This window comes from Mirounga angustirostris, unplaced genomic scaffold, assembly GCF_029215605.1.
Source record: "Mirounga angustirostris isolate CCGP_5_RB_7025 unplaced genomic scaffold, mMirAng1.0.hap1 SCAF_13, whole genome shotgun sequence".
NCBI classification, from domain to species: Eukaryota; Metazoa; Chordata; class Mammalia; order Carnivora; family Phocidae; genus Mirounga; species Mirounga angustirostris.
The window spans coordinates 43,683,414-43,710,963 of NW_026991721.1; the positions used below are offsets into that span (position 1 = coordinate 43,683,414).

Below are 27,550 nucleotides of genomic sequence, written 5' to 3' on the forward strand. Positions count from 1 at the left end.
GAACACTAATGAAAGAACTTGAAGAAAACACAAAGAAATGGAAAAACATTCCATGCTCGTGGACTGAAAGAACAAATATTGTTAAAATGTCTATGCTACCCAAAGCAATCTACACATTCAATGCAATTCCTATCAAAACACCATCAGCACTTTTCACAGAGCTGGAACAAACAATTCTAAAATTTGTATGGAACCAGAAAAGACCCTGAATAGCCAGAGGAATGTTGAAAAAGAAAACAAAAGCTGGTGGCGTCACAATTCCGGACTTCAAAGCTGTAATCATCAAGACAGTATGGTACTAGCACAAAAATAGACACATAGATCAATAGAACAGAATAGAGAACCCAGAAATGGACCCTCAACTCTATGGTCAACTAATCTTCGACAAAGCAGGAAAGAATATCCAATGGAAAAAAGACAGTCTTTTCAATAAATGGTGCTGGGAAAATTGGACAGCCACATGTAGAAGAATGAAACTGGACCTTTTTCTTATACCATCCACAAAAATAAACTCAAAAGAAAGACCTAAATGTGAGACAGGAATTCATCAAAATCCTAGAGGAAAACACAGGCAGCAACCTCTTCAACCTCAGCCACAGCAACTTCTTGCTACACACATCTCCAAAGGCAAGGGAAACAAAAGTGAAGATGAACTACTGGGACTTTATCAAGATAAAAAGCTTTTGAACAGCAAAGGACACAGTTGACAAAACTAAAAGGCAACGTAGGAATGGGAGAAGATATTTGCAAATGTCTTATCAGATAACAGGGTAATATCCAAAATCTATAAAGAACTTGTCAAACTCAACACCCCCCCCAAAAAAAAGTCCAGTCAAGAAATAGGCAGAAGACATGAACAGATATTTCTCTGAAAAAGGTATACAAATGACCAACAGACACATGAAAAATTGCTGAACATCAATCAGCATCAGGGAAATGCAAATCAAAATCACAATGGGATACCACCTCACACCAGTCAGAATAGCTAAAATTAACAACTCAGGAAACGACAGATGTTGGTGAGGATGCAGAAAAAGGGGAACCCTCTTACACTGTTGGGAATGCAAACTGGTGCGGCCACTCTGAAAAACAGTATGGAGGTTCCTCAAGAAGTTAAAAATAGAGCTACCCTATGACCCAGCAATTGCACTACTAGGTATTTATCCAAAGGATACAAACACAGTGAATGGAAGAGGCACATGCACCCCAATGTTTATAGCAGCAATGTCCATAATAGCCAAACTATGGAAAGAGCTCAGATGACCATCGACAGATGAATGGATAATGAAGATGTGGTACATATAAACAATGGAATATTACTCAGCCATCCAAAAGAATGAAATCTTGCCATTTGCAATGACGTGAATGGAACTAGAGGGTATTATGCTAAGTGAAATAAGTCAGAGAAAAACAAATACCATATAATTTCACTCATATGTAGAATTTAAGAAACAAAACAGATGAACATAGGGGAAGGGAAGGAAGAATAAAACAAGATGAAAATTGAGAGGGAGGCAAACCATAAGAGATGTTGAACTCCAGGAAACAAACTGAGGGTTGCTGGGGGCAGGTTGGGGGCGGGGAAGGGATAATTGGGTGATGGGCATTAAGGAAGTCCCTTGATATAATGAGAACTGGGTGTTATATGCAACTGATGAATCACTAAATTCTACCTCTGAAACTAAAATAAAAAGAAGAAAGAAAGAAAAAAAAAGTGAGATAGAACTTGATCTTGAACTTCAAGGTTTTGCTTGCTCAAAAAAAAAAAAAAATCAAAATCAAAATTTTCCCAAGGATTTTAAGAGTATCCAGAGTTTCAAAACATAATATTCAAAATGTCCAAGATACAATGCAAAATTATTCAACACACAAAGAACCAAGAAAATGTAACTTCTTTACAAGGAAGAAGACAACAAATGACAACCCATGATCACCTCAATATTGGAATTCTCAGATAAAGACCTTAAAGTAGATATAACCATAGTCCTTGAGATTAAAGTAAACACTATGAAATGAATGAAAAGATAGATGTTCTCAGGAGAGAAATAGAAACTATTTAAAAAAGGAAATTTTGGAACTGAAAAAATATAATGCAAAATTCATTGGGTTCAACAACAGAACATAGACAATGGAGGAAAGAATCCGTGAATTTGAAGACAAATTAACATAAATTATCCTATCTGAAAAACAGAGAAAAAAGTGAAAGTAATAATGAATAAAGCCTTCGAGACCTGTGGGAATATATCAATAGGTTTAACATGCATTTCATTGGATTTTCAAAAGGAGAGAAGTGCAGAACAAATATGTGAATAATGGACAAAACCTTCCCAAATTTCATAAAAGACAAAATTTAAAATTCAAGAAATTTAATAAACACTAAACATAGTAAACCCCACAGACCACACCAAAGATATATCATAATCAAACTACTGAAAACCAAAAATAAAGAAATCTTGAAACAGCCAGATAAAGACACATTACATATAGAAGGACAATGATTCAAAAGGTTGAATTTTTTTTATTAACATATAAGGTATTATTTGTTTCAGGGGTACAGGTCTGTGATTCATCAGTCTTACGCAATACACAGCGCTCACCACAACACATACTCTCCCCAGTGTCAATCACCCAGCCACTCCATCCTTCCCATCCCCCTCCACTCCAGCAACCCTCAGTTTGTTTCCTGAGATTAAGAGTCTCTTATGGTTTGTCTCCCTCTCTGGTTTCTTCTTGTTTCATTTTTTCCTCTCTTCCCCTATGATCCTCTGCCTTATTTCTCAAATTCCACCTATCAGTGAGATCCTATAATAATTGTCTTTCTCTGATTGACTTATTTCGCTTGGCATAATACCCTCTGGTTCCATCCATGTTTTTGCAAATGGCAAGATTTCATTTTTAGATGGCTGCATAATATTCCACTGTATATATATATACACCACATCTTCTTTATCCATTCATCTGACAAAGACACCTGGGCTCTTTCCATAGTTTGGCTATTGTGGACATTGCTGCTATAAACATTGGGGTGCAGGTGCCCCTTCAGATCACCACATTTGTATCTTTGAGATAATTACCTAGTAGTACAATTGCTGGGTTGTAGGGTAACTCTATTTTCAACTTTTTGAGGAACCTCCATATTGCTTTCCAGAGTGGCTGCACCAGCTTGCATTCCCACCAACAGTGTAGGAGGGTTCCCTTTTCTCCACATCCTCGCCAACATCTGTCGTTTCCTAACTTGTTAATTTTCACCATTCTGACTGGTGTGAGGTGGTATCTCATTGTGGGTTTGATTCGTATTTCCCTGATGCCAAGCGATGTTGAGCACTTTTCATGTGTCTGTTGGCCATTTGGATGCCTTCTTTCAAAAGGCCAAATTTTTCATCAGAAATCATGGAACCAGAAACAGTAGAATAAAGTCCATTCAAAATGCTATTTCCAGCAAAAATGCCCTTCAGGTGTAATAACAAAATAAAGACACTCTCAGATGAATGAAGACTAAAATAGACACTGTTATAGACTGAAGTATAACTCCCCAAAATTTGTATGTTGAAGTCCTAACATCCAGTGCTTCAGAATGTGACTATTTTAGACATAGGGCCTTTAAAGAGGTTAAGTTAAAATGAGGGCAGTAGAGTGGGCCCTAATCCAGTAGAACTGATGTCCTCATAAGAGGCAAAAATTAGGACACAGATACAAACTCAAAGGCAAGCAAAAGATAGAAAATAATAAAGAGTAGAAATTAATCACATTGAGAAGAAAAAGGAGGTAGGGTAGGGACGCCTGGGTGGTTCAGTTGGTTAAGCGACTGCCTTCGGCTCAGGTCATGATCCTGGGGTCCCAGGATCGAGTCCCACATCAGGCTCCCTGCTCTGCAGGGAGTCTGCTTCTCCCTCTGACCCTCCCCCTTCTCATGCTCTCTCTCTCATTTTCTCTCTCACATAAATAAAATCTTTAAAAAAAAAAAGAAGTAGGGTAAATTAATGGAACCAAAAGCTGGTTCTTTGAAAGACTAATATATATTTTTTAAAACTTCTAGCCAGACTGACCAAGAAAAAAAAAACAAAAATTAATACTTATATTGAGAATCAAAGAGGGGATTTCACTAAAGACTCCACAGACATTAAAAGGATAAGGGAACACTACTAACAACTGTATGCCCATAAATTCAACAACAGCTGAGAGTCCATGATGCAACCTACCAAAATTGAATTCATCATTTAAACCCTCCCAGCAAAGAAGACTCCAGGTGTGGATGGCTTCATTACTCAATTCAACCAAGTATGTAAAAAAGAAATAATACCAATTATATACAGTATCTTTCAGAAGATAGAAGAAAAGGGAACATTTCTCACCTCTTTTTATAAGGTCATCATTACCCTGATATCAAAACTTAAGACTCTACAAAATGCAAAAACCAAAACAACATTACAAAATAGGATTAGAACATTACAAAAAAAAAAACCAAAAACCGTAATAAGCTTTTAACACATGAATTGTAAAATATCCTTCCTTCTCCCCCTCCTATCCTTCCATAATCCTGCAAAACCACACCCAACCAAACCCCTAAGAAAGCCCTCAGACACAGTTATGCAGCCTTGACCCAAGGGAAAAGTACCAGTAGCTGCAAGTGTCTTACTGCATGCCCTCTGATGCAGGGCTTGATGCATGGAGTGGAGCTTGGGCTGAATTTTAGATCCCATTCACCCTGTGGTAGGCTGAATAATGGTCCCCCTAAACACCCATATCCTAACCCCTGGAACATGTGCATGTCACCTTCTATGACAAATAGGATTCTGCAAATGTGATTAAGGATCTTGAGATGGGGAAGTTATCCTGTAGTATCAGGTAAGCCCTAAAGGTAATCAAAACTGTGTTGATAAGAGAGAGGCAGGGGGAGATTTGACTGAAGGAGAAGTGAAGGCAGTGTAACAACAGAAGCAGAAAGAGATTTGGAGATGCTACACTGCTAGCTTTGAGGATGAGGAAGGGCCGTGAGTTAAGGAATGTAAAAAAGGGCTCTAGAAGCTAGAAAAGGCAAGGAAGGAAAAGGATTCTCCTCTCAGAGCTTCAGAGGAACCAGCCCTGACAACACTTTGACTAGCCCAATGAGACTGCAGATTTCTGACCTCTAGAGCTGTTAAGAGAATAAATTTATATTGTTTTAAGCAACTAGGTTTGTGGTAATCTGTTACAGCAGCAATGGAAAACCAGGAACTAGGCACCTTAGTACACAGTCCAATCTGCACAGCTCTTCAAGACTGCCTGTGTATAGTCCACTTCTTCTTCTACCCACAGACTAGTAAATTAAGACAGAGGCAGCAACTAGTTAGTAATTCTTTCTTAAATTTCTAAGGCCTCCCCCAGCCTGCAGTCTAGGCATTGGGGCATATGTTTTGACTTGTTCTATCTCTGGCTCCTTTCTCTCTGGTCCTCAAATGCATTGGAAGTAGAAGTTCAGGGACTAAGCTTTTGTTTTTGGAGGGGGGCTGGCAAATAGCTACCTGCTTTTCTTGGGGTATCTCAGAAGAAGGAGGTTGGCTTATGATGACAAGATAGGGCCTACACATTCCTCAGTCTCCAGGCTGAATGCCATTATAATACCATCTTAACCACTAATGAATTCCAGCATACTACACATTACTATGAGAGCACAGTGGAAGAAGGATTATATTAAAGGTGTGTTTATCAGACTGATTACGATCTATTTACATTAATGGATTTTTAAATCAATTTTGTTCAGTCTAATCAGAACTTTTAATGAAATAAAAGAGAAATTATCAGAATGTATTGCAGATGGATGGGTAAGCATAGCTCTATAAAACCTTTGTCTCAATTATACATATGAGCACGAGTTCTGTGTTGCAATATGAAATATATTTCTTTTACTGAGTCTTAGAGGGTTTGAAAAATACTGGAATATGTGCTTTCGAATAGCTATCCCAACTCTCATCTTACTGTTCTCATGACGAGTCAAAGAGAAAGACAAAAATGGACATAGTTCTCTAAAACTGAAAGGGCATTTTCAATAAACAAAGTCCTCACTTAACTCACTTTTGATAGCTTGAGCTTGTAATGATACTGAAGGAAAGCTATTCAGAGTAAGAGTTCTTAACTTGTGTCCAGGTGGTCTAGGAAACCTCTGATTGTATGCAAAATGCTGTAGACGAAAATGGACATATTTTTAGGAAAAGGTTCATATTTTTCATAAGATACCCAAAAGAGTCCACAAACTTTTGATACATTAATCTTGTCTGGCAATGCCATAATTATGGGAATGGCAGAACTTGATAATAGTAATTCAAATTGATTTAGGAAAAGACATTCTGATTGAGTCAGGCCTAATAACAGGGTTGGACTAATACAAGATGAGCAGTTGATATCAGTAAAGAAGATACCAAATTATGAAGACTTTTTCTAAAAAGAGACTGTCTTGTCTTTATTATATGAAATCAGTTGTGTTAATGATGGGCTATAATACAAGCTGACTCTTAAAATGGTTGATAGAAAAACATACTTGGTTTCATGACCTAACTCATATAACCACGTCTCCATCTTAGTCTTGATAGACAGGAACAGAGAGCCTTGACATCTCTTGCCATGACCTCTTGTCACTCCTCACCTAGCTATTTCCTATTTATCCTTACAAATTCATTTTAGGCCTCATCTCCTCCAAAAGAGTTCCCTCTCCTTGCCAGGCTCAACTGACACAAGAGCTCCACCTTGCTCTTCCATAGCAACCAATGCACAGCACTATTAGGTACTTACTTTGTTACATGGAGATTGTCTAAGTCACATCCCACCTCTGCACTGCACGGTAAGTGCTCTGAAGGCAGACAGGGGCTGATGAATCTTAATCTCCAGGTCACCAAAAATTAGCTGCGTGCTTGGCACACAGTAAGAGTCAGTACCCACTACCAGTGGCAACAAATTAGAAGTTCAGTTCCTACAGCGTAAACTTATCAAAATTGCCTAAAGTCTTCTTCTCTTTAACAAGGCAGTATATACATTTTAAAATATATTAATACAATACTATTATAGTAATTTGTTAGATATTTGAGACAGAGAAGTACTCCAAGGCTGTAGCAGGTATGGACTTCAGGCAAGTCAGGCAAGTATGGGGGAAAGGCTACCCACAGACTAGTAAATTAAGACAGAGGCAGCAACTAGTTAGTAATTCTTCTTTCTTTCTTTCTTTGTAAATATTGTAATACATATAATACATAATACATATAATACATATAATACATACATATAATTATTTATATGTAAATATTGGTTGGTGATGACTGGTCCTGCACGCAGTGATCTTCTGAGAAAACGGAAGTGGCAATGTAGGAAGCTTGTGGGGAGAGTTTCCAGACAATTCCAGTCCCCAGTAAGCATATTTGTTTCCATAGACAAAGACAACATTAGCAACAAAATTTGCTTAATATCAATTTGACTAAATACCTTCCCCTTAACTATTCAGGGCTCCAAACATTCTTATTTTGTACCTGTGGTATAAACGATGTTTTGGATGTCTCACCACATATACTTTCCCCCATTTTCTAAGAAAGATGTGGCAGACAGAAAGTGAATAGTCTAAGGGACTGTATTCCTAGCTTTTGTATTTCAGAAATCTAGACTTCACTCAGCTTTGTTCACTGGTTTACCTGAGTGGACAGGGCAGATGGAGGAAAGGTAAAGGATGAAGATAAATGAGTGAGGTTTTTGGTTTAGAACACTCCTGCCTTAACTGAACATCGGTCCTTTAGCAGGAACCTATTCCTCTTCCACAGCACATGCAGCTTAAGCATGAATGCTGGTGAAGCAATGAGAGAAGACGGCAGCACCTGGCAGGCCAGCCAGACTCCCCTCACAGCACACACTTAGCCCAACATAAACCTATAATGGAATGGTTAGCCAGAAGGGCACCAAGCTGGGGGGCTCAGTCAGTTAAGCATCTGTCTTCGGCTCAGGTCAGGATCCAGCCCCACATTGTCATCAGGCTCCCTGCTCAGTGGGGAGCCTGCTTCTCCGTCTTTCTCTGCCCCTCTACCCCTACCCGACCCCCATCCCCACCCCCACTCATACTCTCTCTCTCTCAAATAAATAAATAAAATCTTTTAAAAAAGAAAGAAGGGCACCAAGGGAGTATGATCCCCTGAGGTCCCAACAAAGTCCCAGGTGTGTCTTCAACTAGAAAACTCAGAAAGCATTGCTCTGACCACTTGTGGCAAATAACCTGATTTACCTCTGGAATGTTCACATATACAGTTCTCTGGGGAGAGATGGCAAAATTTACCATGATGCACAGTCAGGTATGTAGAAAATATTTATTAGGACACTGTTCATTACAGATGAAGACCAAGTTTCTTACACAACATCATGGAGTGGCAGGGCTGGGTCAGCAGCACCTCGGGAGCCAGAATGAGGCTGGGTCCCCCATCCCCAGCCCCCAGTGGCAGCAGGGTTCTGTGGGGGCAGAAGGAAGACAGAGGGGAGACCCTGCCTGTATGAATGCATTAAGGGGTGAAAAAGCAATCCTCTCCTGAAAGCACCAAAACAGTGCAATAACTTTTTCCCTTTAAAGTAAAAATAGGTAGTTTCACCATCGTACCTAAACATTGAAATGATACAAATTTTCCCCAGGAAACCACGGATCCAAACTTTGGGTTTTATACGAACAACCGGGAGCCATGCAGGTACTTGTTGAGGGGCCACAGGTTGCTCTCACCCACACTGGAGGTGCGCCTCTGGCACTGCTTGCAGCGCCGATACTTCTCACACTGGTCCAGGAGGAAGAGCTTGTCTGATGCCCTGCAGAGAGGGGAGGACGAGCAGTCATCATCAGGCGCTCCCTGAGGCCGCGCTGGGGGCCGAGTTTAGAGACCAGCACAGTAGAAGAGACGGAAAGAGAAGTCACACCTGCTCCCTGCCCTCCAGGTGCTCACCACCGACCTGCGATGGCCCACCTGCCGTCCCCCCCTACACTGCTCCCCAGAGCTCAAGCCAAGGGGGCATCTCCTGCTTCCAAACCTCTCTTTATTTGATCACAAAAACTCCTCTGTTAGCTTAAGTTGGGCAGGTGTCTGCTTTCCTCATTTTACAAATGACGAAAGTAAGACAAAAAGATGAGCCGCCTCTCCAAAGTTAGTGTTAATTCTCAAAGCCATGACTAGATTCCCTAATGCTAGATTGTTGATCAATAGCTGGGGACAGGGGCACGGATCAAATACATGTCAGGAAGATGTTCTTGGTTGGATCCATCGTGGGCATCTCGGTTTCCCAGTTGCCGATCTTACACACAACCCCCTTAAATGACCATTCTGTCAGCCTTGGATGTGTTCAGATGGAAAGTCCATCTCCCTATTTCCAACTAGTTATTTCCAAGGAGAAGTCCTACCTCCCTGCCACTCCCACCGCATGCCTCCCTACCCTCCACAAAATGACAATAAAGCTAGCCTACACGAAGGCAAAGATCGGGGCAGAGATGGCAAGTATGTAACATACAGCAGGCATTCTCCAGTCCCATCTCCGTAACAGGCTTTTCTAATACAGCACAGCAGTAGCTCCTACTGAACCCAGAATTCTCTTCTCCACCAGAAGTGCTAGGCAGCCACAACCAAAGACCTGAAGTTGGCCCTGGAAACCTCTCTGCCATGCCAGGATCTCAGGAAAGTCCACGAGGAGCAGAGGGAGTTTCTCTGCAAAGCCCTGGAGGTTCCAATTGGGAATTACCGCTCGAAAGCCTTCTCCTCCAGGTCCCGCTGCCTCTTCATTGCAGCACTGCTTTTCCACTCCTCCTGCAAGCTCTGGTTGACTCTGTTCAACCGCTTACGCTCAGCATTTCTGTCCGCCGAGTGCCTGGAGAGAAGAGCATGGTCTGCTTCTGTTCACAATACAGGGAAGGGCAGGCACCGACCTTGGGAGCCCCATTCCCCTCATGGTAGATTAAACAGAAACATTCTGGTTTTGTTCACTGCTCTTTGAAATATACTAAAAGGCATGAACACTGAACAAAGAAAAACACTAAAAACATTATAGCTCTCAAATAGTTTATGGGTCTAGGACCTTTCATCTTCAATCCTGGTTTAAATTAGCAGAACTGAAACCTTTTTCCAGTTAACAAATGCAGCCTTTAAAGCCATTAACTTCCTTTGAGGCTAATTTAACTAAACTGAAGAATCATCTCAAATGGATTTCCTATACTTTAGGTTTCTTTCCTTTTATTCCAGTCTCTCAGCTGTCAGTAATCAGCCCACGAGTTGCTACAGGCATGGTACAAGACAAAGTAGACAGGAATACAAATGAATGGCTAGAGAGGGGAAAAGAAACAGAAGTGACTGGCAAAGGAAAATGAAATCAAGAAAATACTTAACATTGTGAAGAAGATTAAAAAAAAGGGAGAGAGAGAGAGACTGGTGAAGGTCACAATATCAAAGAAGTGATTGCAGTGTCTCTCTCAAGTACCATGCCCCAGAATTCCCAATGGTAAGTGTCTCTATTATTGGTCTCCAGATGCTCAGCCACCGCTGTTGTGAATCATCTTAAACCTGGTTCAAATTATTTATATGTGTCTATTTCTTGCCAGACTGAAACTCTTACCTTCAGTTCTCATTAAGGTCTAGAAAGGACTTCACTAAATGTGACCATTGATTTAGCCCATTCTGCAGGGCTCTGTGTTATAGGCAGCAACCTCCACTAGGTGTCAGGACGCTCTGATAAAAATCAGCAATGTACTCTGTGCTGGTTCACTTGTCCTAAAAGAGCATGGCCACATTTTCCTCTAATGAGCACTGATTCAGCAATTCAGCTACTGTATAGTCATTACAAAGTTTAAATGAAATAATATACAAAAAGTGCCAATGCCTATCACACAATGGGAGCTCAATGACTGAATGGTACCTGTTACATCTATCTATCTATCTATCTATCTATCTATCTATATCTCTTATAACCTTTTTTTCCTTTTCATTGTGTTTTTTAATAGTAAAAACCACATAGGGATGCCTGGATGGCTCAGTCCGGTAAGTGCCTGACTTGGGCTCAGGTCATGATCTCAGGGTCCTGAGATCGAGCCCAGTGTCAGGCTCCCTGCTCAGCAGGGAGTCTGCTTGTCCCTCTGCACCTCCCCTCTCCCCCCGCCATACTCTCTCTCTCAAGTAAATAAATAAATAAAATCTAAAAAAAAAAAAGTAAAAATCACATAACATAAAATTGACCATCTTAAACATTTCTAAGTGTACAGATATATAGTGTTAAGTAGATTTACATTGTTGTGCAACCAATATCTAGAACTCTTTCCATCTTGCAAAACTAAAACTCTATACTCATTAAACAACTCCCCATTCCTCCCTCTCCCTAGCCCCTGGCAGTCACCATTCTACTTTGTTTCCATGAATTTGACCACTCTGAATACCTCACAGAAACGGAATCATACAATATTTGTCTTATTATGACTGGCTTATTTTACTTAGCATAATGTCATCAAGGTTCATCCATGTTGTAGCATGTCGTAATTTCCTTCTTTCTGAAAGCTGAGTAATGTTCCATTGTATATGTATAACACATTTTGTTTATTCATCCCTCTGTGACAGCTTCCATTTCTTGGCTACTGAATGCTGTTATGAACATGGGAAGGCAAATATCTCAAAATCCTGCTTTCAACTCCACCAAAAAAAACAAGACAAAACAAAAAAAAACCCTACCTGAACTGATCAATGAATTCAGTAAGGTCTCAGGATACAAAATCAATGTACAGAAATCTGTTCCATTTCTATACACTAATAATGAAACAGCAGAAAGAGAAATTAAGAAAACAGACCCACTGGGGCACCTGGGTGGCTCAGTCAGTTAAGGGTCCCACTTTTATTCTCAGCTCAGGTCTTAATTTCAGTGTCATGAGTTCAAGCCCCATGTTGGGCTCCACACTGGGCATGGAGCCTACTTTAAATCTTTTTTTTTTTTTTAAAGATTTTATTTATTTATTTGAGAGAGAGAGAATGAGAGACAGAGAGCATGAGAGGGAGGAGGGTCAGAGGGAGAAGCAGACTCCCTGCCGAGCAGGGAGCCTGATGCGGGACTCGATCCCGGGACTCCAGGATCATGACCTGAGCCGAAGGCAGTCGCTTAACCAACTGAGCCACCCAGGCGCCCCGAGCCTACTTTAAAAAAAGAAAACGGAAACAATCCCATTTTCAATTGCACCAAAAAGAATAAAATACCTAGGAATAAACAATGAAGGAGGTGGAAGATCTGTACTATGAAAACTATAAAACACTGACGAAAGACATTGAACACAGGGGCTCCAGGGTGGCTCAGTTGGTTAAGTGTCTGTCTTCAGCTCAGGTCATGATTTTAGGGTCCTGGCATGGACCCTGCTTAGTGGGGAGCCTGCTTCTCTCTCTCCCTTTGCCCCCTCCCACTCATGCCCTCTCTCTCTCAAATAAATAAAATCTTTTAAAAAAAGAATGAAAGAGATTGAACACAAACAAATGGAAAGATAGTCCATGCTCATGGATTGGAAAAACAAACATTGTTTAAATGTCCATGCTACGCAAATCAATCTACAGATTTAATGCAATCCCTATCAAAATACCAACAGCATTTTTCACAGAACCAGAACAAACAATGCTAAAATTTGTATGGAAACCACAAAAGACTCTGAATGGCCAAAGCAATCTGGAAAAAGAAAAACAAAGCTGGAGATGTCACAATTTTAGACTTCAAGTTATATTACAAAGATGTAGTGATCAAAACAGTATGGTACTAGCACAAGCATAGACACATAGATAGATCAGTGAAAAAGAATAGAGAGCCTAGAAATAAACCCATAACTATATGGTCAATTAATCTTTGACAAAGCAGGAAAGAATATCCAATGGGAAAAAGATAGTCTCTTCAACAAATGGTGTTGGGAAAACTGGACAACAAAATGCAAAAGAATGAAACTGGACCACTTTTGTATACCATACACAAAAATAAACTGCAAATGGATTAAAGACCTAAATGTGAGACTTGAAACCATAAAATTCTAGAAGAGAGCACAGGCAGTAATTGTCTGACATTGGCTATGACATCTTTCTAGATATATCTCCTGAGGCAAGGGAAACAAAAGCAAAATTAAACTATTGGGACTACATCAAAATAAAATATAGAGAGAGAACTTATACAACTCAACACCAAAAAAACAAATAATCCAAGTAAAAAAATGGGCAAAAGACATGAACAGACATTTCTCCAAAGAAGACATACAGATGGCCAACAGACACATGAAAAGATGCTCAACATCACTCATTATCAGGGAAATGCAAATCAAAATCACAATGAGATATCACCTCACACCTGTCAGAATGGCTAAAAGTCAAAAACACAAGAAACAACAAGTGTTGGTGAGGAGGTAGATAAAAAGGAACCCTTGTGCACTGTTGGTGGGAATGCAAACTGGTGCAGCCACTGTGGAAAACAATATGAAGGTTCCTCAAAAAATTAAAAATAGAACTACCCTACAATCCAGTAATTGCATTACTGGGTATTTACCCAAAGAAAACAAAAACACTACTTTGAAGGGATATATGCACCCCTGTGTTTACTGCAGTGTTATTACAATAGCCAAATTATAGAAACACCCCAAGTGTCCATTGATAGATGAATGGATAAAGAAGATGTGGTATATATATAGAAGATACCACATTTTCATATATATATATACACCCTCACAATGGATATTATTCAGCCATAAAAAAAAATGAAGTCATGCCCTTTGTAACAACATGGATGGAGCTAGAGAGTATAATGCTAAGCAAAATAAGCCAGTCAGAGAAAGACAAATACCAGATGATTTCAGTCGTATGTGGAATTTAAGAAACAAAACAAATGAACAAAGAGGGGAAAAAAGACAAACCAAAATAAACTAAGAATAGACTCTTAGCTACAGAGAACAAACAGATGGTTACCAGAGGGAGGGAGGTGGGGGATGAGTGAAATAGGTAAAGGGTATCTTGATAAGCACTGAGTAATGCATAGAATCTTGAATCACTACATTGTACACCTGAAACTAATATAATACTGTATGTTAACTACACTGAAATGACAATAAAATAAAATAAAGTAAGAACTTTTTAGTTAAAAAAAAAAAAGATCCTGCTTTCAAATCTTTTGGATATATACATAGAAGTGGAATTAGTGAATCATATGGTAATTCTATTTTTAATTTTTTGATGAATTGCCATGTTGTTTTCCACAGTGGCCGCACTATTTTACATTCCTACCAACAGTGCACAGGATTTTTATTTCTCTACATCCTCACCAACACCTATTATTTTCTGGTTTTTTGATAGTAGCCATCCTAACTGGTATGAGGTAGTATCTTTCTCTCTTTTTTCTTTTCTTCTTTTTTTTTTTGTTTTTGCTTTTCTTTCTCTTTCCCTTTTACAACATAATTGCATCTTAATGGTTTTGTCTACCAGTGAATAGACGGTTTTCTTCCTTTCTAATTTTTTGAATAGTCTAAAAGAAGTACTTATTAAATGTTTCATGGCACATGTGGTATAAGAAAAATCTTTAATTATTCTTGATTTGGACATTGCACAGATATTATAATACAAGATAAATGAGAGCACATTTTATCTTTGCACTTGTGAAACCTTATGGCACTGTTCCTCAAACATATGTTTTCTTTTCATAAAACCCTATGGGGAAGAAAAGATAGCCATCTTAACTGTCTATGTTACAGTGATATATACATTTCAAACAGTAAAAGATGTTTTCCTACATCTATATAAATGAGTTGCAGGGGGAAGAGTGAACAGTTTGCTAACTGCTTACTTCATTCAGACTGCCATAGACTTGGCATTCCAGGATAGATATGTGATTAGAGTTAAGTTATTAAATTGTGTGATATAAACCACAGAGACATTTGCAATCTCGCCATCCTACTTGGCTACCTTTATTCACTGGAGTGGAGAATCCCTGTCTCTTAGGTTCAGATAAGCAAAATTAAATAAAACATGAACTACTTCTTGCCTGGAAGAGACAAAATCTAGTTAAATGCTAAATGGCGTCTATTCCAAACAGCACGTTGCAGAGTATGGAGGCCATTTGTTAGCCTGGAGCTACCTCACTCTGGTTTGGTTTTTTTTTTTTTTTTTTTTAAGATTTTATTTATTTATTTGACAGAGAGAGAGACACAGCGAGAGAGGGAACACAAGCAGGGGCAGAGGGAGAGGGAGAAGCAGGCTTCCCGCAGAGCAGGGAGCCAGATGTGGGGCTCGATCCCAGGACCCTGGGATCATGACCTGAGCCAAAGGCAGATGCCCAACAACTGAGCCACCCAGGCACCCCCTCACTCTGGTTTTGATGTGCATTTCCCTAATGCTTAGTAATGTTGAGCACCTTTTCAAATGCTTTTTGGCTACTGTTGTATTCTTTGTAAAAGGGGAGTTTTATAAGTCAGTTTAATTTAGATGCCAAGCAAGTGAGAAAATGAACTGGGGCTACGGGGGAGACCACAAGGATTCTCACACGACTGCTGGTGGAAGCAAATTGCCATACATTTTTAGGAAGCAACCTGCTGGTATCTGGTAATATTTAAAATGTGTCATACGCTTGATCCAGCAGCTCCACTTTTAGGATTTTATCCAACAGAAACAAAAGAACCAGTATAAAGATATATATTAAAAATGTTTAATGCAAAAATCGTTGTAATAGCAAACCATCTGGAAACAGAGTGAATCTTTATCAATAGTGCAAAAGTTAAATTATAGTAATCTATGTTGTAGATATTATGCTGTCATTAAAGAATGAATTTTGTTTCTATGTACTGACCTAAATATAAATTAATGATGCATTATTAGGTTAAAGAAAGACTGGGCTGCAGAGTAATGTATACGATCTCATAGGTCTTATTTTCATTTACAAAAGTAGAAGGAAAATATATATGTGGATATTGTTTGAATATATTTGTAAAAAGTGGGAAAAAATATAGAAGGCTGGGGGAGATTATTAACCTTTTTTTAATGTCTCCACCAATTGACTTATTTCAATGAACATGAATTGTTCTATTTTTTATAAACAAAAGCAGAAAAATTTAAAGAAAAAGAATACTTTATCAGGCCTGTTTAGATCACACTGACCCAATTATCCCCTCTGAAAGTGACCCTCTACTTGCCACAGGAGGACCTAAGATGACATCTTGAGATGGACTAGAGACGGGGAAGTTGGAAAAGAGAAGATCAGTAAGAGGGGCGCCTGGGTGGCTCAGCACATTAAGCATCTGCCTTCGGCTTAGGTCATGATCCCAGGATCCTGGGATGGAGCCCTACATTGGGCTCTTTGCTTAGCAGGAAGCCTGCTTCTCCTTCTCCCTCTGCCTCTGCTTCCCAACACCCCCCACTTGTGCTCTCTGGCTCTCTCTATCTCTCTGTCAAATAAATAAAATCTTTTTTAAAAAAGAGAGAGAAGATAAGTAAGAGAATCTGGAATAAGTAGGAAAGGATATAGAAATGGAAGAGAAGGATCTGACCCATACAGAAAAGGGGGGGTCTGTGACCAGAGCTCAACAAGAGAGATAACCAAGACCACAGTTCGTATTTGTTCAGAGCTCTGCAATTTCCAAAAGTATTCTCAAATACATACTCTCACATCCTTCTCAGAGTAAGGATAGGTAAGGGGGTATGTTATCCTTACTTTTCATGTGAGGAAATGAGGGCTCAAAGACCCCACGTGTGTTTTGGCTCAGGTCATACAGCTTGGGAATGACAGAGTTTAACATCACTCATCATCAGAGAAATGAAAATCAAACCACAATGAGATATCACTTTACACCAGTTAGAATGACTAAAATCAAAATGACAAGAAACAAGTGTTGGCGAGGATGTGGATAAAAAGGAACACTTTGTGCAGTGTAGGTAAGAATGGAAATTTGTGCAGCCACTATGGAAAAAGTATGGAGGTTCCTCGAAAAATTAAAAATAGAACTACCATATGATCCAATAATTCTACCTTTGGGTATTTACCCAAAGAAAATGAAAACACTAATTCAAAAAGATATCTGCACTGCTACATTTATTGCAGCACTGTTTACAATAGCCAAGATATGGAAGCAATCTAAGTATCTATCAATAGACAAATGGATAAGAAAAACGTAGTATATATATATCCATATGTATATATACATACACACAAACATATACACACACACACACGCACATGCATGCACACCATGGAATATTACAGTGCCATAAAAAAGGACAAAAGCATGTCATTTGAGACATGGATGGACCTAAACGGTTTTATGCTAAGTGAAATAATAAGTGAGATTGAGAAAGACAAATACCACATGAATCTTAAAAAAACCAAATAAACAAAAAGCAGAATCAACAGAGAACAAACTGAAAGGTTGCCAGAAGGGAGGGGCATGGAGGGTCAGGGAAAATGGGTGAAGGGGAGTGGGACATATAGGCTTCCAGTTATGGAACGAATAAGTCATGGCAATAAGGCACAGCATAAGGAATACGGTCAATGATACCGTAAGAGCAATGTAACAGGACAGATGGTCGCTACACTTGTGGTGAACATAGTATAATGTATAAACTCATCAAATCAAAAAGAAAGAAAGAAACTGGGTGTCTGGTGTTTGAATTTAAAGATATTTGCACTGATATAGCATCCAGTCCTGCCCTGCACCCTGCCACCTTCACCACCCCCTTGCCGGCCATGATAAGTACCGCTCACTACATTAACAGTTCTTTGAAGGAAGGGGGCTTATTGGAAGTTGAGAAGGAGCTCAAGTTTCATGTCGGTGTCTATTGAGGGGCACCTGGGTGACTCAGCCAGTTAAGTGTCTGCCTTCAGTTCAGGTCATGATCCCAGGGTCCTGGGTTCGAGCCCTGCATCGGACTCCCTGCTCAGTGGGAAGCCTGCTTCTCCTTCTCCCTCTGCCTCCCCACTCCCCCCCACCCTGGCTTGTGGCTCACCACAGTTGTGGCTCACACTGTATTTCCAATGGATAGTATGGATCTGGACACCTCTTTAAGAAGTTGTACTGTAAAGGGAAGGAAAAATATGGAGAGGTAACTGGAGGGAGAGGTAGGATCAGGTCTGGTTGGTTGGGGTTTTTTTTTAATCAATAACTTTTCTTCATAGGGTGAACTGTAAGGACAAAATAAGATGAAGGATTTGGTAAGCTTAGAACAATATTTTGCACACAGTTACTCCTCACTGTGCTCACTATTATTATTGCTTCTGTGCTGTTGTAGGAGAAAGAGAGAAAATGGGAAGTTGGAGAGGGGAGCAAGAGAGGAGGAGAGGAGGAGGAGGAAGAAAGATCTGGGGTCTCTTACTCTTTTTGTGTCCTCCGAAGCATCTGCAAGTCCCGCTTCTGTTCCACCAGCTGCTGCAGGATGGTTCTCCTCTTGTGTCTGGCAGCGGCCTCCAGCTGGTGCTTCATGTAATTCTGTTCTCGCTTGTGCTTTTCCACCATCAGCTCACCCTCATCCTTACCAAAGATGGGCTCACAAGAGTCTGGCTCAAACATGGGCAGTTGCAGGGGTTTGTTCTTCATCTGAAACAGGGACACACATCGTGCAGACCAGAATTCTAGCAGGCAAAAAAGTACGCACGACACCGCAGCACAGTAAAACACCAATCCCTTCGAGGAAAGAACAGGGCCCCCAAACCGCCAAATGGGTAACACATAAGGCTACTCATGACAGTTCTTATACATATTTTTAGAATGCTAATGAAGCACTGCATAATTTTAAAAATAAAAAAATGCACTTACCTGCGCATCCAAAGCTCTCTTATAACACTGTGTTTCTTCCATCTTATCTTTTATATACTGGGCTCTTTGTGCAGCAAGTCTGGCAGTTAAGAATAAGAGAAGGGGGGGCACAGTATGTTACTGTCTCTGGTAATAGAGACTATAACATCACTAAAACCTATTTCCTAAGCATCAATAGGAGTGAGATACTGGTAAATAAAAAGTGATACTTCCTTCTAGAGCTTTCATTTTAAAGGAAGGAGCAAAGAAATGAAGAAAGGAGTAACAGATCCATAGGCTAGTGGACAATGTGTTGAATACAGGACAGACAGGACAGATGTGAGCAAGGGATTGACCATTTTGTCCAAATTCACTACAACTAAAACAGGTACTCCTCCACCCCTCGTGTTTTAAAAAAAAAAAATCTAGACAGGAAAGCAGGAAATGTCTATTCATTCTATAAAATGATTCACCATAAGATTCCTTTTTAAGAAAAGTGATCTTTCCTATTATAAATTATGATTCTGCTATTTGCAACCCACAGGAAACCCACATGATCCATAAAGCAAGTATAATGGAACATATATATTTTATAGAAAAATAATCTTTTGGTCACAAAAACTAGCTTACTATTTGTTTTAGGAGTCTCTCTCCCACTACAGTAGCCTCTTTAATTGCTCTCCTGACCTCAATAGTAGAAGTGTGACCCCCTTAGGCATGTTTGAACTCTGACCCTATCCCAGGCCTCAGACAACCCAAGCAAGACCAATCAGATTCTCATTCTTGAAAATTTGTAATTGAGACTAACATTCATCCAAGTTTGAGCTGGAAAAAAAATGATGTCAACCAAGGAGCTGTGGGTGTGAGCAGAAGGAAAGCATTTCTTACATGACTTTTTAGTCCCTGGTTCTAGTCCTCTTTGTCCCCCATACACTCCTGCCCCTGGCTTCCGTGGGACACCCCTACTTACAACAAAACCCCAGCTTTGCTTTGAGATCAACTGGGAATAGCTGAGAATGCTGCTTATTCAAGACAAGTCCCTTCCTCCATCTGCCAGTATTAGTGATCACAAAACAATACAAAGTGATACTCTATCATTAATTATAGATTGCTAATCATTACTCTAACGGTCATAATAATAACAGCTTTTTCATTTTTCTAATGAAATGTCATGCTGTGGTACTGGTGGCTAGCTGGGTTGGTTTGCTCAGTTGGTTACAGCTGTGCTAATCAATCCCACATGGAAATAAGCTTCACATGAAAATTCTGAACCCATTTTTCAGGGCCTGTCAGCTAGACTCACTCCTCTGTGAGTTGCACTTGTTCTAGGCGGTCCATCAACTCTCTGTTTTGTCTTTGCTTTATTTCCTTTTCCCGTCTGTTATCCATTTGTTTCAGGAGACTTTGGGAATATTCTTCTTGTTTAAAAGCATTAATCTCAGGACTGAGTGGCCGTTTATCAAACAGGAAAGATTTCTGGAAGGAAGAAGAAGCAATGCATTTTACTTTAAAATACCAAAAAGAACAAAGAATAAAAGTGGTAATTCAGAACACTAAAATCAATTATTAATTTATAGTATTTGCCCAGTCCTCAACACACTGACCAGCTAGTGTTGAGACAACCCACGGAATAATGGGAGTGTGCTCAAGGATGAATCTGAGCAGAACAGACAAAACCCCATATCTAAGAGAAAGATGAAAAAGAATGTCATGGAGGAGGTCCTGAGCTAGCACCACACACAGATGGAAGGAAGGAGTTCTAAGTGAGTGCAAAAGCATGAGCAAGGACTGAGCAGATGTGGGAAGAGGGAGAACTGAATACCCACTCTGGGCCTGGCCATTCTAGACACAGACAGAGATCTGCAGAGAGCCTGGTTCATGGAGCCTGCCTTCTGGTACAGGAGACAGGGAACAAGTGAACATACATCAGATAATTTAAGGTAGTGATCAAGTGCTATGAAGTCTTTATCATAGCAAATGGGTGGGAACAGAGCTAAAGTGGTTGGTTATTAGGGAAGGCTTTTCAGTAAAGTTGACTGAATCACCTCCACTGCAAGTATCAGGTAATCTGTGTCCCGTACAGAAGGAACAGAAAGTGCAGAGGCACTAAATGAAAACAAGTTAGGCATGTTTAATGAGCAGAAAGAAGGTCTACATGGCTGAAGCACAATGAGCAAGGGGAAAGTAGCAGGTAAGCTCAAAGAGGAAGGCAGGGCCATATAGACCTCATAGGTCAAGATAAGAGTTTAGATTTTATTTTAACTCAGTGGGAGACCACTAGAGGTTTTAGTTTTTTTTTTTTTTAAGATTTTATTTATTTATTTGACAGAGAGAGAGAGAGACAGCAAGAGAGGGAACACAAGCAGGGGGAGTGTGAGGGAGAAGCAGGCTCCCCGCCGAGCAGGGAGCCCGATGCAGGGCTCGATCCCAGGACCCTGGGATCATGAGCTGAGCCGAAGGCAGACACTTAACGACTAAGCAACTCAGGCGCCCCCCATTACAGGTTTTAAACAGGAGAATGATAGGGCACCTGGGTGGCTCAGTCAGTTAAACAGGAGAATGATATGTTTGGGTTAAGTTTTAAAAGATCACTTGACTGCGATGTGGAGAATAGACTGTAAAGGGGAAGAAGGCAAGCAGCAAACCTAATTAGGGAAGTATTTCAGAAGCTGAGCTTTATGATATGGTTTGTTCTAGGGTGGTAGCATTGAAGATGAAGGGATGTGAAAAGATTGGGTACATTTGGGCGGTAAAGGCAACTGTGCTTGAGGATGGTTGGATGGGGGAGACAGAGGAGGAGCAATCTGGGATCACTCCTTGGTTTGGGTTTGTGCAACTGTCTGCCTGGTGATGCCACTTACTGAAATGGGGAGGCTAAGAGAAGAACAGGTGAGGAGAGGGATCAAAAGTTCTGTTTTGGTCTTTTTAAGATATCTGCAGATATATCAAAGAGGATACACAAAGTAGGCAGTAATAAACATAGTCTGGAACTTTTATGTAAGAAGAGAAAAGAATCAGGCCTAAATCTCAAAAGTATCATGTCTCCTCCCTCCCTCCCTGACACCCTTGCCTGGAAGGTTCTCCTTCCATTCCCTCCTTTACCTAACTGGTGTATACAAGGAAGTCTCCCCAGATCTCTGGTCTGGTCAAGTGACTCTTTGCTCAGACACTGCCCTCTTCAAAGATTTATCATAACATTCATTATACCACACTCAGGATTTTAAACCTGTCTCCTCCAGTAGCCTAAGACTTCTTTCAAGAGGGACCTTGCCTTATTCATCTTTGTATTCCTAGCCACGAACACGGTGGCCAGCACATAGGATTTCAATAGATGTTTGGTGATAAAGAAAGAAAGTGTATTTTATTAGAGTTATGTCCAGAGTGTCAGACCACCTAGATAGTGGTGTGAAGGGAGAAAGGTTCAGACAAATTAAAGGTAGGCACACAGTGACTGAAAACATTAAATCCGTGGTGAAGCAGATGGCTCACCTCTATCTAAGCAGCTGGGCTGTTCAAACTTCAGTGCACCTACAAATCTCAGGAGGATCTTACTCAAATGTAGATTCCCACTCTGGAGGGATGGGGCCCTAGATTCTGCCTTTCCAGCAAGTTCCCAGGTAATGATGGCTCTGCAGATCTGTGGTTCCTGGGGCATTACTTTAGTACACTGCCCCCCACCACCCACCCCAGGACCTGGCTGAGAGTTACTATCATTAACAAGTGCCATAGTATCTAATAGGGATTGTATTGTAAATGTGAAGACTTTGGACACAGATGCTGGACAACTCCTGACCCAGAACAAGGCTTCAACCTTATACAACCCACATTTCACCTCTTAAACAATGGCACAGCCTGCAGTACAGAGAATGGATCCATATATTCACAGATGGGGCAGGTATTGGCAATAGAAATTTTGGAAAGACTCACATAAAATTCAGGTTTCTCATTCTTGTGGATTCTTATAGCTTCAGCAACTCCAAGATTGTAGGCAGCATTTTTCTGATTTTGTTCTCTATTAGCCAGACTTCTCATCTTTGAAAAAAAAATCACATATTGACATAGAGCCTTTAAAATTTTAATTCTATTACATTATAATAATCCAACCAAGGTAGAGACTTGCCTTTTGGAGGCAATGGTACTCTCTGATGTCTTCATAGATTTATAAAAGTGGGTTGGGGAAGGTTTTTTTATTTCCTGTTTTGGAGCTTTAGGCAGCACCTCTATGGGAATCGTAAGAGGCAATGGAAGATTTCATAAGTAGTTACCCGATATCACAAACGCAAGAAAGAGCAGTGGAGTCAATTATTGGAGACCACAGAAATCTGGATAGAGCAAATGTGAACATACCATTCTCTCTTTGCTTGCTTAGATAGGTCATGAATTTAAAGGGAAAGCCTTGATTATATCTTTTTTTTTTTTTGATTTTTTTTTTGATTATATCTTATTAGAAAGCACAAATAAAACCACATAAATCCAGGAATTCTACCTTTAAAATACAATCCTTGGGGGTGGGGGAGAGGGAGAAATCAGCGACAGGTGCAAACATTCAGCTGCTTGGATGTTCATCCCAGTGTTGCTCATTATTAGTGAAAACTGGATACAACCTAAGTTTTAATCCAGCAGTAAGTAAATGATTAAATATGTTACAGTACAGACATATTTAAGGGTTTTTTTATTTGTTTGTTTGTTTGTTCATTTGTTTGTTTTTAAGTAGGCTCCATGCCCAGCTTGGAGCCCAATATGGGGCTTGAATTCACAATGCTGAGATCAAGACCTGAGCTGAAATCAAGAGTCAGACACTCAATCAACTGAGCCACCCAGGTGCCTAATGGAGCATTTTAAATGGCACTTTATAATCATGTTCTACTGTCCCATGTTAAGCACTCTTTAATCGAGGTATTGAACTACCTGGTGTTTTAAGAGAGCCTCTTGATCCTTCAGGATTTCATACTGCTGAATGAGTTGCTCATCTTCTATCTCTCTCCTCTTCCTCTCCTCACTGTAGTACAATGGGGAATTGCGCTGTGCTCGTTGCAAACACACATAACACATTTCCTACAACACCAGGTTTGAAGACAAATTATTGCCTTTTACTTTTTTCCTTCACAATCCCTTCACAAGCTCTCCAAAGATTGAGTATGTCAAGCAATATACTTTATAGAAGGATGTATTAATGACAATTAGCAAAATGAGATTTGTAGAGTGGGCCCCACAAATATTCAAGAGGATTTGCTGAATTCTCATTTGATCAGAAGTATTTGTAGCAACTGAAAATTAGAAAGATATCCCAACCCTACTTCTGTTAACCCTAGCAGATTTTGACTAGTAGATAGATTTATCACAGTCCAATTTTGGGTCCTGAGTACATAAGCCATATCTATACAATGAAAAAAGAGCAATTCCCATAACTCTCATTGAGAAACAGAAGTCAGAGGAAGATTCTGATTGGATTTTGTTTGTTTGAAGACACTGTACCTGTCCTGCCTTATTATGATCCTGGCAAGTGGGGACTGGAGAAAGTTTAGGCTTCATTTCACTGTCATTTTTCAAACAACCTGGAGATGATAAGCTATAAAAACAGTGCAACATTAATTAATGTTTAAACAGTCTGACATGAGCAATGATAATTTTACAGACAGGTATAAATATAAGAGAAAGAAAAATCTTAGTGGTATTTTTTTTTTCTTTCCAGAGAATCTATATGTATAGAGGTTAAGAACGATGCTTCGTATCAAATAAACTTGGGTTTGAAATCCAGCTTTTTTGCTTACAAGCTGACTGCCATTAGGCAAGCTGGGTCATCTTGCAAAGTCTCAGTTACCAATTCTGTGAAACTGGGATAAAATTTATTCATTCTATAAAATGTTTTGTGCTTACTACATGCACTGTTTTAGGCATGGGAGATGCAGTGAAGAACAAAACATACAAAAAAAGAAAGAAATTGGGGCGCCTGGGTGGCTCAGTCATTAAGCGTCTGCCTTCGGCTCAGGTCATGATCCCAGGATCCTGGGATCGAGCCCCGCATCAGGCTCCCTGCTCGGCGGGAAGCCTGCTCTCCCTCTTCCACTCCCCCTGCTTGTGTTCCCTCTCTCGCTGTGTCTCTCTCTATCAAATAAATAAATAAAATCTTTAAAAAGAAAGAAAGAAAGAAAGAAAGAAAGAAAAAGAAATCCTGGTCCTAATGAAATTAACATTCTGATAGGATCTGACAGCCAGTTAATAAACAAGATAAATGAATGAATTCAGTAGTATGTGTGATGGTGATAAATGCCTTACAGTGCTGGAGGGATGGAGTATTAAACCATAAGCAGAATGCCCAGGAAAGTTCCACCAAGAAGGTGACATTTGAATAAGGTGAGGGAGAAATAATAATCAGATTATCTGATGGGAAAAGTATTCCCGGCAGAGTGAATGAGTGCAAAGTCCTTGATGTGGGAGTGTGCCTGTGCTCAGTGTGGCCAGAGGGAGATGAGATCGTGGACAAAAAGCAGGAGAGAGATCAGAGATCAGGCAGGATCTTGAAGGCCATGGCAAGGATTTTGGCTTTTACCCTGGATAAGAGTGGGAATCCATCGGAGGGTACAATGTCCAGTATTAACAAAACTCTGGAGAAGATAGCACTCCCTCACATCCCTGCTACTGGGAAGATAATTGGATACAACCTTCCTGAGAATAATTGGTAACATATATCAAAGACATGAAAAATGGGCTCATCTCTTATCTTGAAAATTTTACATTAAAGTTTTTATCCTATAGAATATTCAAATGTGTGCAGAGACTTATGTGTATCAGTATAACAGTATCATTTATAATATTTAAAAAACTAAAAATCATCTAAATATACACAAGCAGATTGGTCAGACAAAAAGTTAAATTCATGAAATGATGTGCAGTTATTTATGTCCTGAGATGTTTAAAGCCATGGGAAAATATTTACCACTTATTGTTGAGTATAACAAAGCTTCATATGATATGATCTCAGCTGTACTTAAAATGTGTGTATAGGTTTCAAATATAAGTACATGTATATATTGTATATGCATGAAACCGAAGAATATACACCATAATGTTAGCAGAAAGTTTCCTCTATGGGGTTATGACTGATTTTTTTGATCTCTTGCTTTTCTCATTTTTAAAAAATTTCTGTGATAAACATGTATTACTTTAGTAATCAGCACAAAAACCATTTTTTGGTCCATACCAATAGGAAGCCTTCACTAATAATCCCTAACAATTAATTACTCCCTCCTCTTTGCAGTTTCTGTACTTTCTTTTGTCTTTGTCATGTGTGTTACTTCTTTAGCATCAGTCTCCCTAAAAGACTCTTGTTTGAAAGCAAGTTTATATGTCTTTTATACGTTGTAGAGTTCTGTATCTTCAGTGTCTAGAATAATGCTGGACACGCAGTGGTGCTCAGTGTCTGTCGGACTAAACTAAATTCCAAAGAACAAGACATTCAATTCTCAATTCTCTTTCATAATGGTGAGATTACTTAAAACAAGTGTGCCTAGGGTTTTGAACATGACCTTAGTATCCCAGAAAGTGCATAAATCACACATATGATAGCTGGTACATTGTGACACATTAATAAATTCAAAGTTGATAGCACAGTGCAAAGTACATAGTAGATGCTCAATAAATACTTGCATACAGTTGACTGATTGGAGGTCTTAAAAAGTGTCCTACTCAAAGAGAAAAAAAGAAAACAGAAATCTTTTGACACAACATTGTTAGAAGACATGGCCATGACGTGTAATATATCCATTCATTCAAAGAACATTTATTAAGTGCCAACCATGTTTAGCAAAGCTAATTTGATCTAAATATGAAACTGTGTCATATTGTAATATCCAAGCACTCAAAAAACAACAAGGGGGATCTCAGAAAACAACAAAGGGGATCTCAGAAAACAAGAAGGGGGTTGCCTGGGTGGCTCAGTCGGTTAAGTGTCTGCGTTCAGCTCAGGCCATGATCCCAGGGTCCTGGGATGGAGCCCTACATCCTTGCTCAGTGGGGAGTCTGCTTCTCCCTCTCCCTCTTCTCCCCCGGCTTGTGCACTCTCTCGTGTTCTCTCTCTCTTGCTCTCCCACTCTGACAAATAAATAAATAAAATCTTTAAAAAAAAAAAGAAAAGGAAAGAGAAAACAACAAGGGAAGTTTTCCCAAAACCACAGAGATTTAGATGTTCCCTTCTCTGTGCTATTTTGTTTGCACCTCTGTCATAGCATGTATCCTACTGAATCATGGTTCATCACTCTATGTATATCTGGCTTTCCCACTAGATTGTGAGCCCTGACTGAATTTATTATCCCAATCACCTAACAGGTAGAATGTAATCAAGACTACCGGAAGAAGAAATGAATGGACACTCATTTAAATTCCCTGCATCAAGATATAACTCAAAAATACATTTAGTAACATACAACAGATAAAATACCAATTCATTACCTTTCAGGGTTCATAATCTTCCAGCTACTCCCATTCTGCTCTAACTTACTCAGCAAGTTGATGCTTGTCATTTTGGGAGAGGAGATAGCTTGTTTATCTCGAAGTCTCTTAGGTGATAAGATCTCTGTAGAATGAATGAAACCAAGTTTTCTTCCAACTTTAAATGGGTGGTTTTATACTTAACTGATTTTTAAAACTCATTATTTTACCAGGAAAAATTTTTATATAAGAAACATCTTAAATTATTGTCCCTTGCCCTAGTGTAGTTAAAACAATTATTTTTGCTGTGTACTTCTTACATGCAAAGCACTGGCTGGTCACTTTAGAAAATGCAAAGAGGCAAGTCTTTGCCATTAAGGA

The 27,550-nt window shown here is 39.7% G+C and overlaps 1 protein-coding gene across 2 annotated transcripts in view; it reads right to left on the reverse strand.

Moving 5' to 3' along the window:
• Nucleotides 1-8,301: 8,301 nt before the first annotated feature.
• Nucleotides 8,302-27,550, reverse strand: part of CCDC81 (coiled-coil domain containing 81) — a 70,191-nt gene continuing 50,942 nt past the window's right edge. Inside the window, exons 9-17 of one of the 2 annotated variants that reach the window (XM_064576808.1) lie at nucleotides 27,191-27,314; nucleotides 24,218-24,311; nucleotides 23,651-23,797; nucleotides 22,670-22,774; nucleotides 20,046-20,218; nucleotides 18,764-18,842; nucleotides 18,324-18,631; nucleotides 9,721-9,846; nucleotides 8,302-8,799 (exon numbers count right to left, since the gene is read on the reverse strand). In XM_064576808.1, coding sequence (XP_064432878.1) covers nucleotides 8,658-8,799; nucleotides 9,721-9,846; nucleotides 18,324-18,631; nucleotides 18,764-18,842; nucleotides 20,046-20,218; nucleotides 22,670-22,774; nucleotides 23,651-23,797; nucleotides 24,218-24,311; nucleotides 27,191-27,314 — 1,298 coding nt within the window. In that variant the 3' untranslated portion in view covers nucleotides 8,302-8,657. The remainder of the gene's footprint in view (nucleotides 8,800-9,720; nucleotides 9,847-18,323; nucleotides 18,632-18,763; nucleotides 18,843-20,045; nucleotides 20,219-22,669; nucleotides 22,775-23,650; nucleotides 23,798-24,217; nucleotides 24,312-27,190; nucleotides 27,315-27,550) is intronic. The other variant, XM_054512164.1, reaches the window with a different exon arrangement.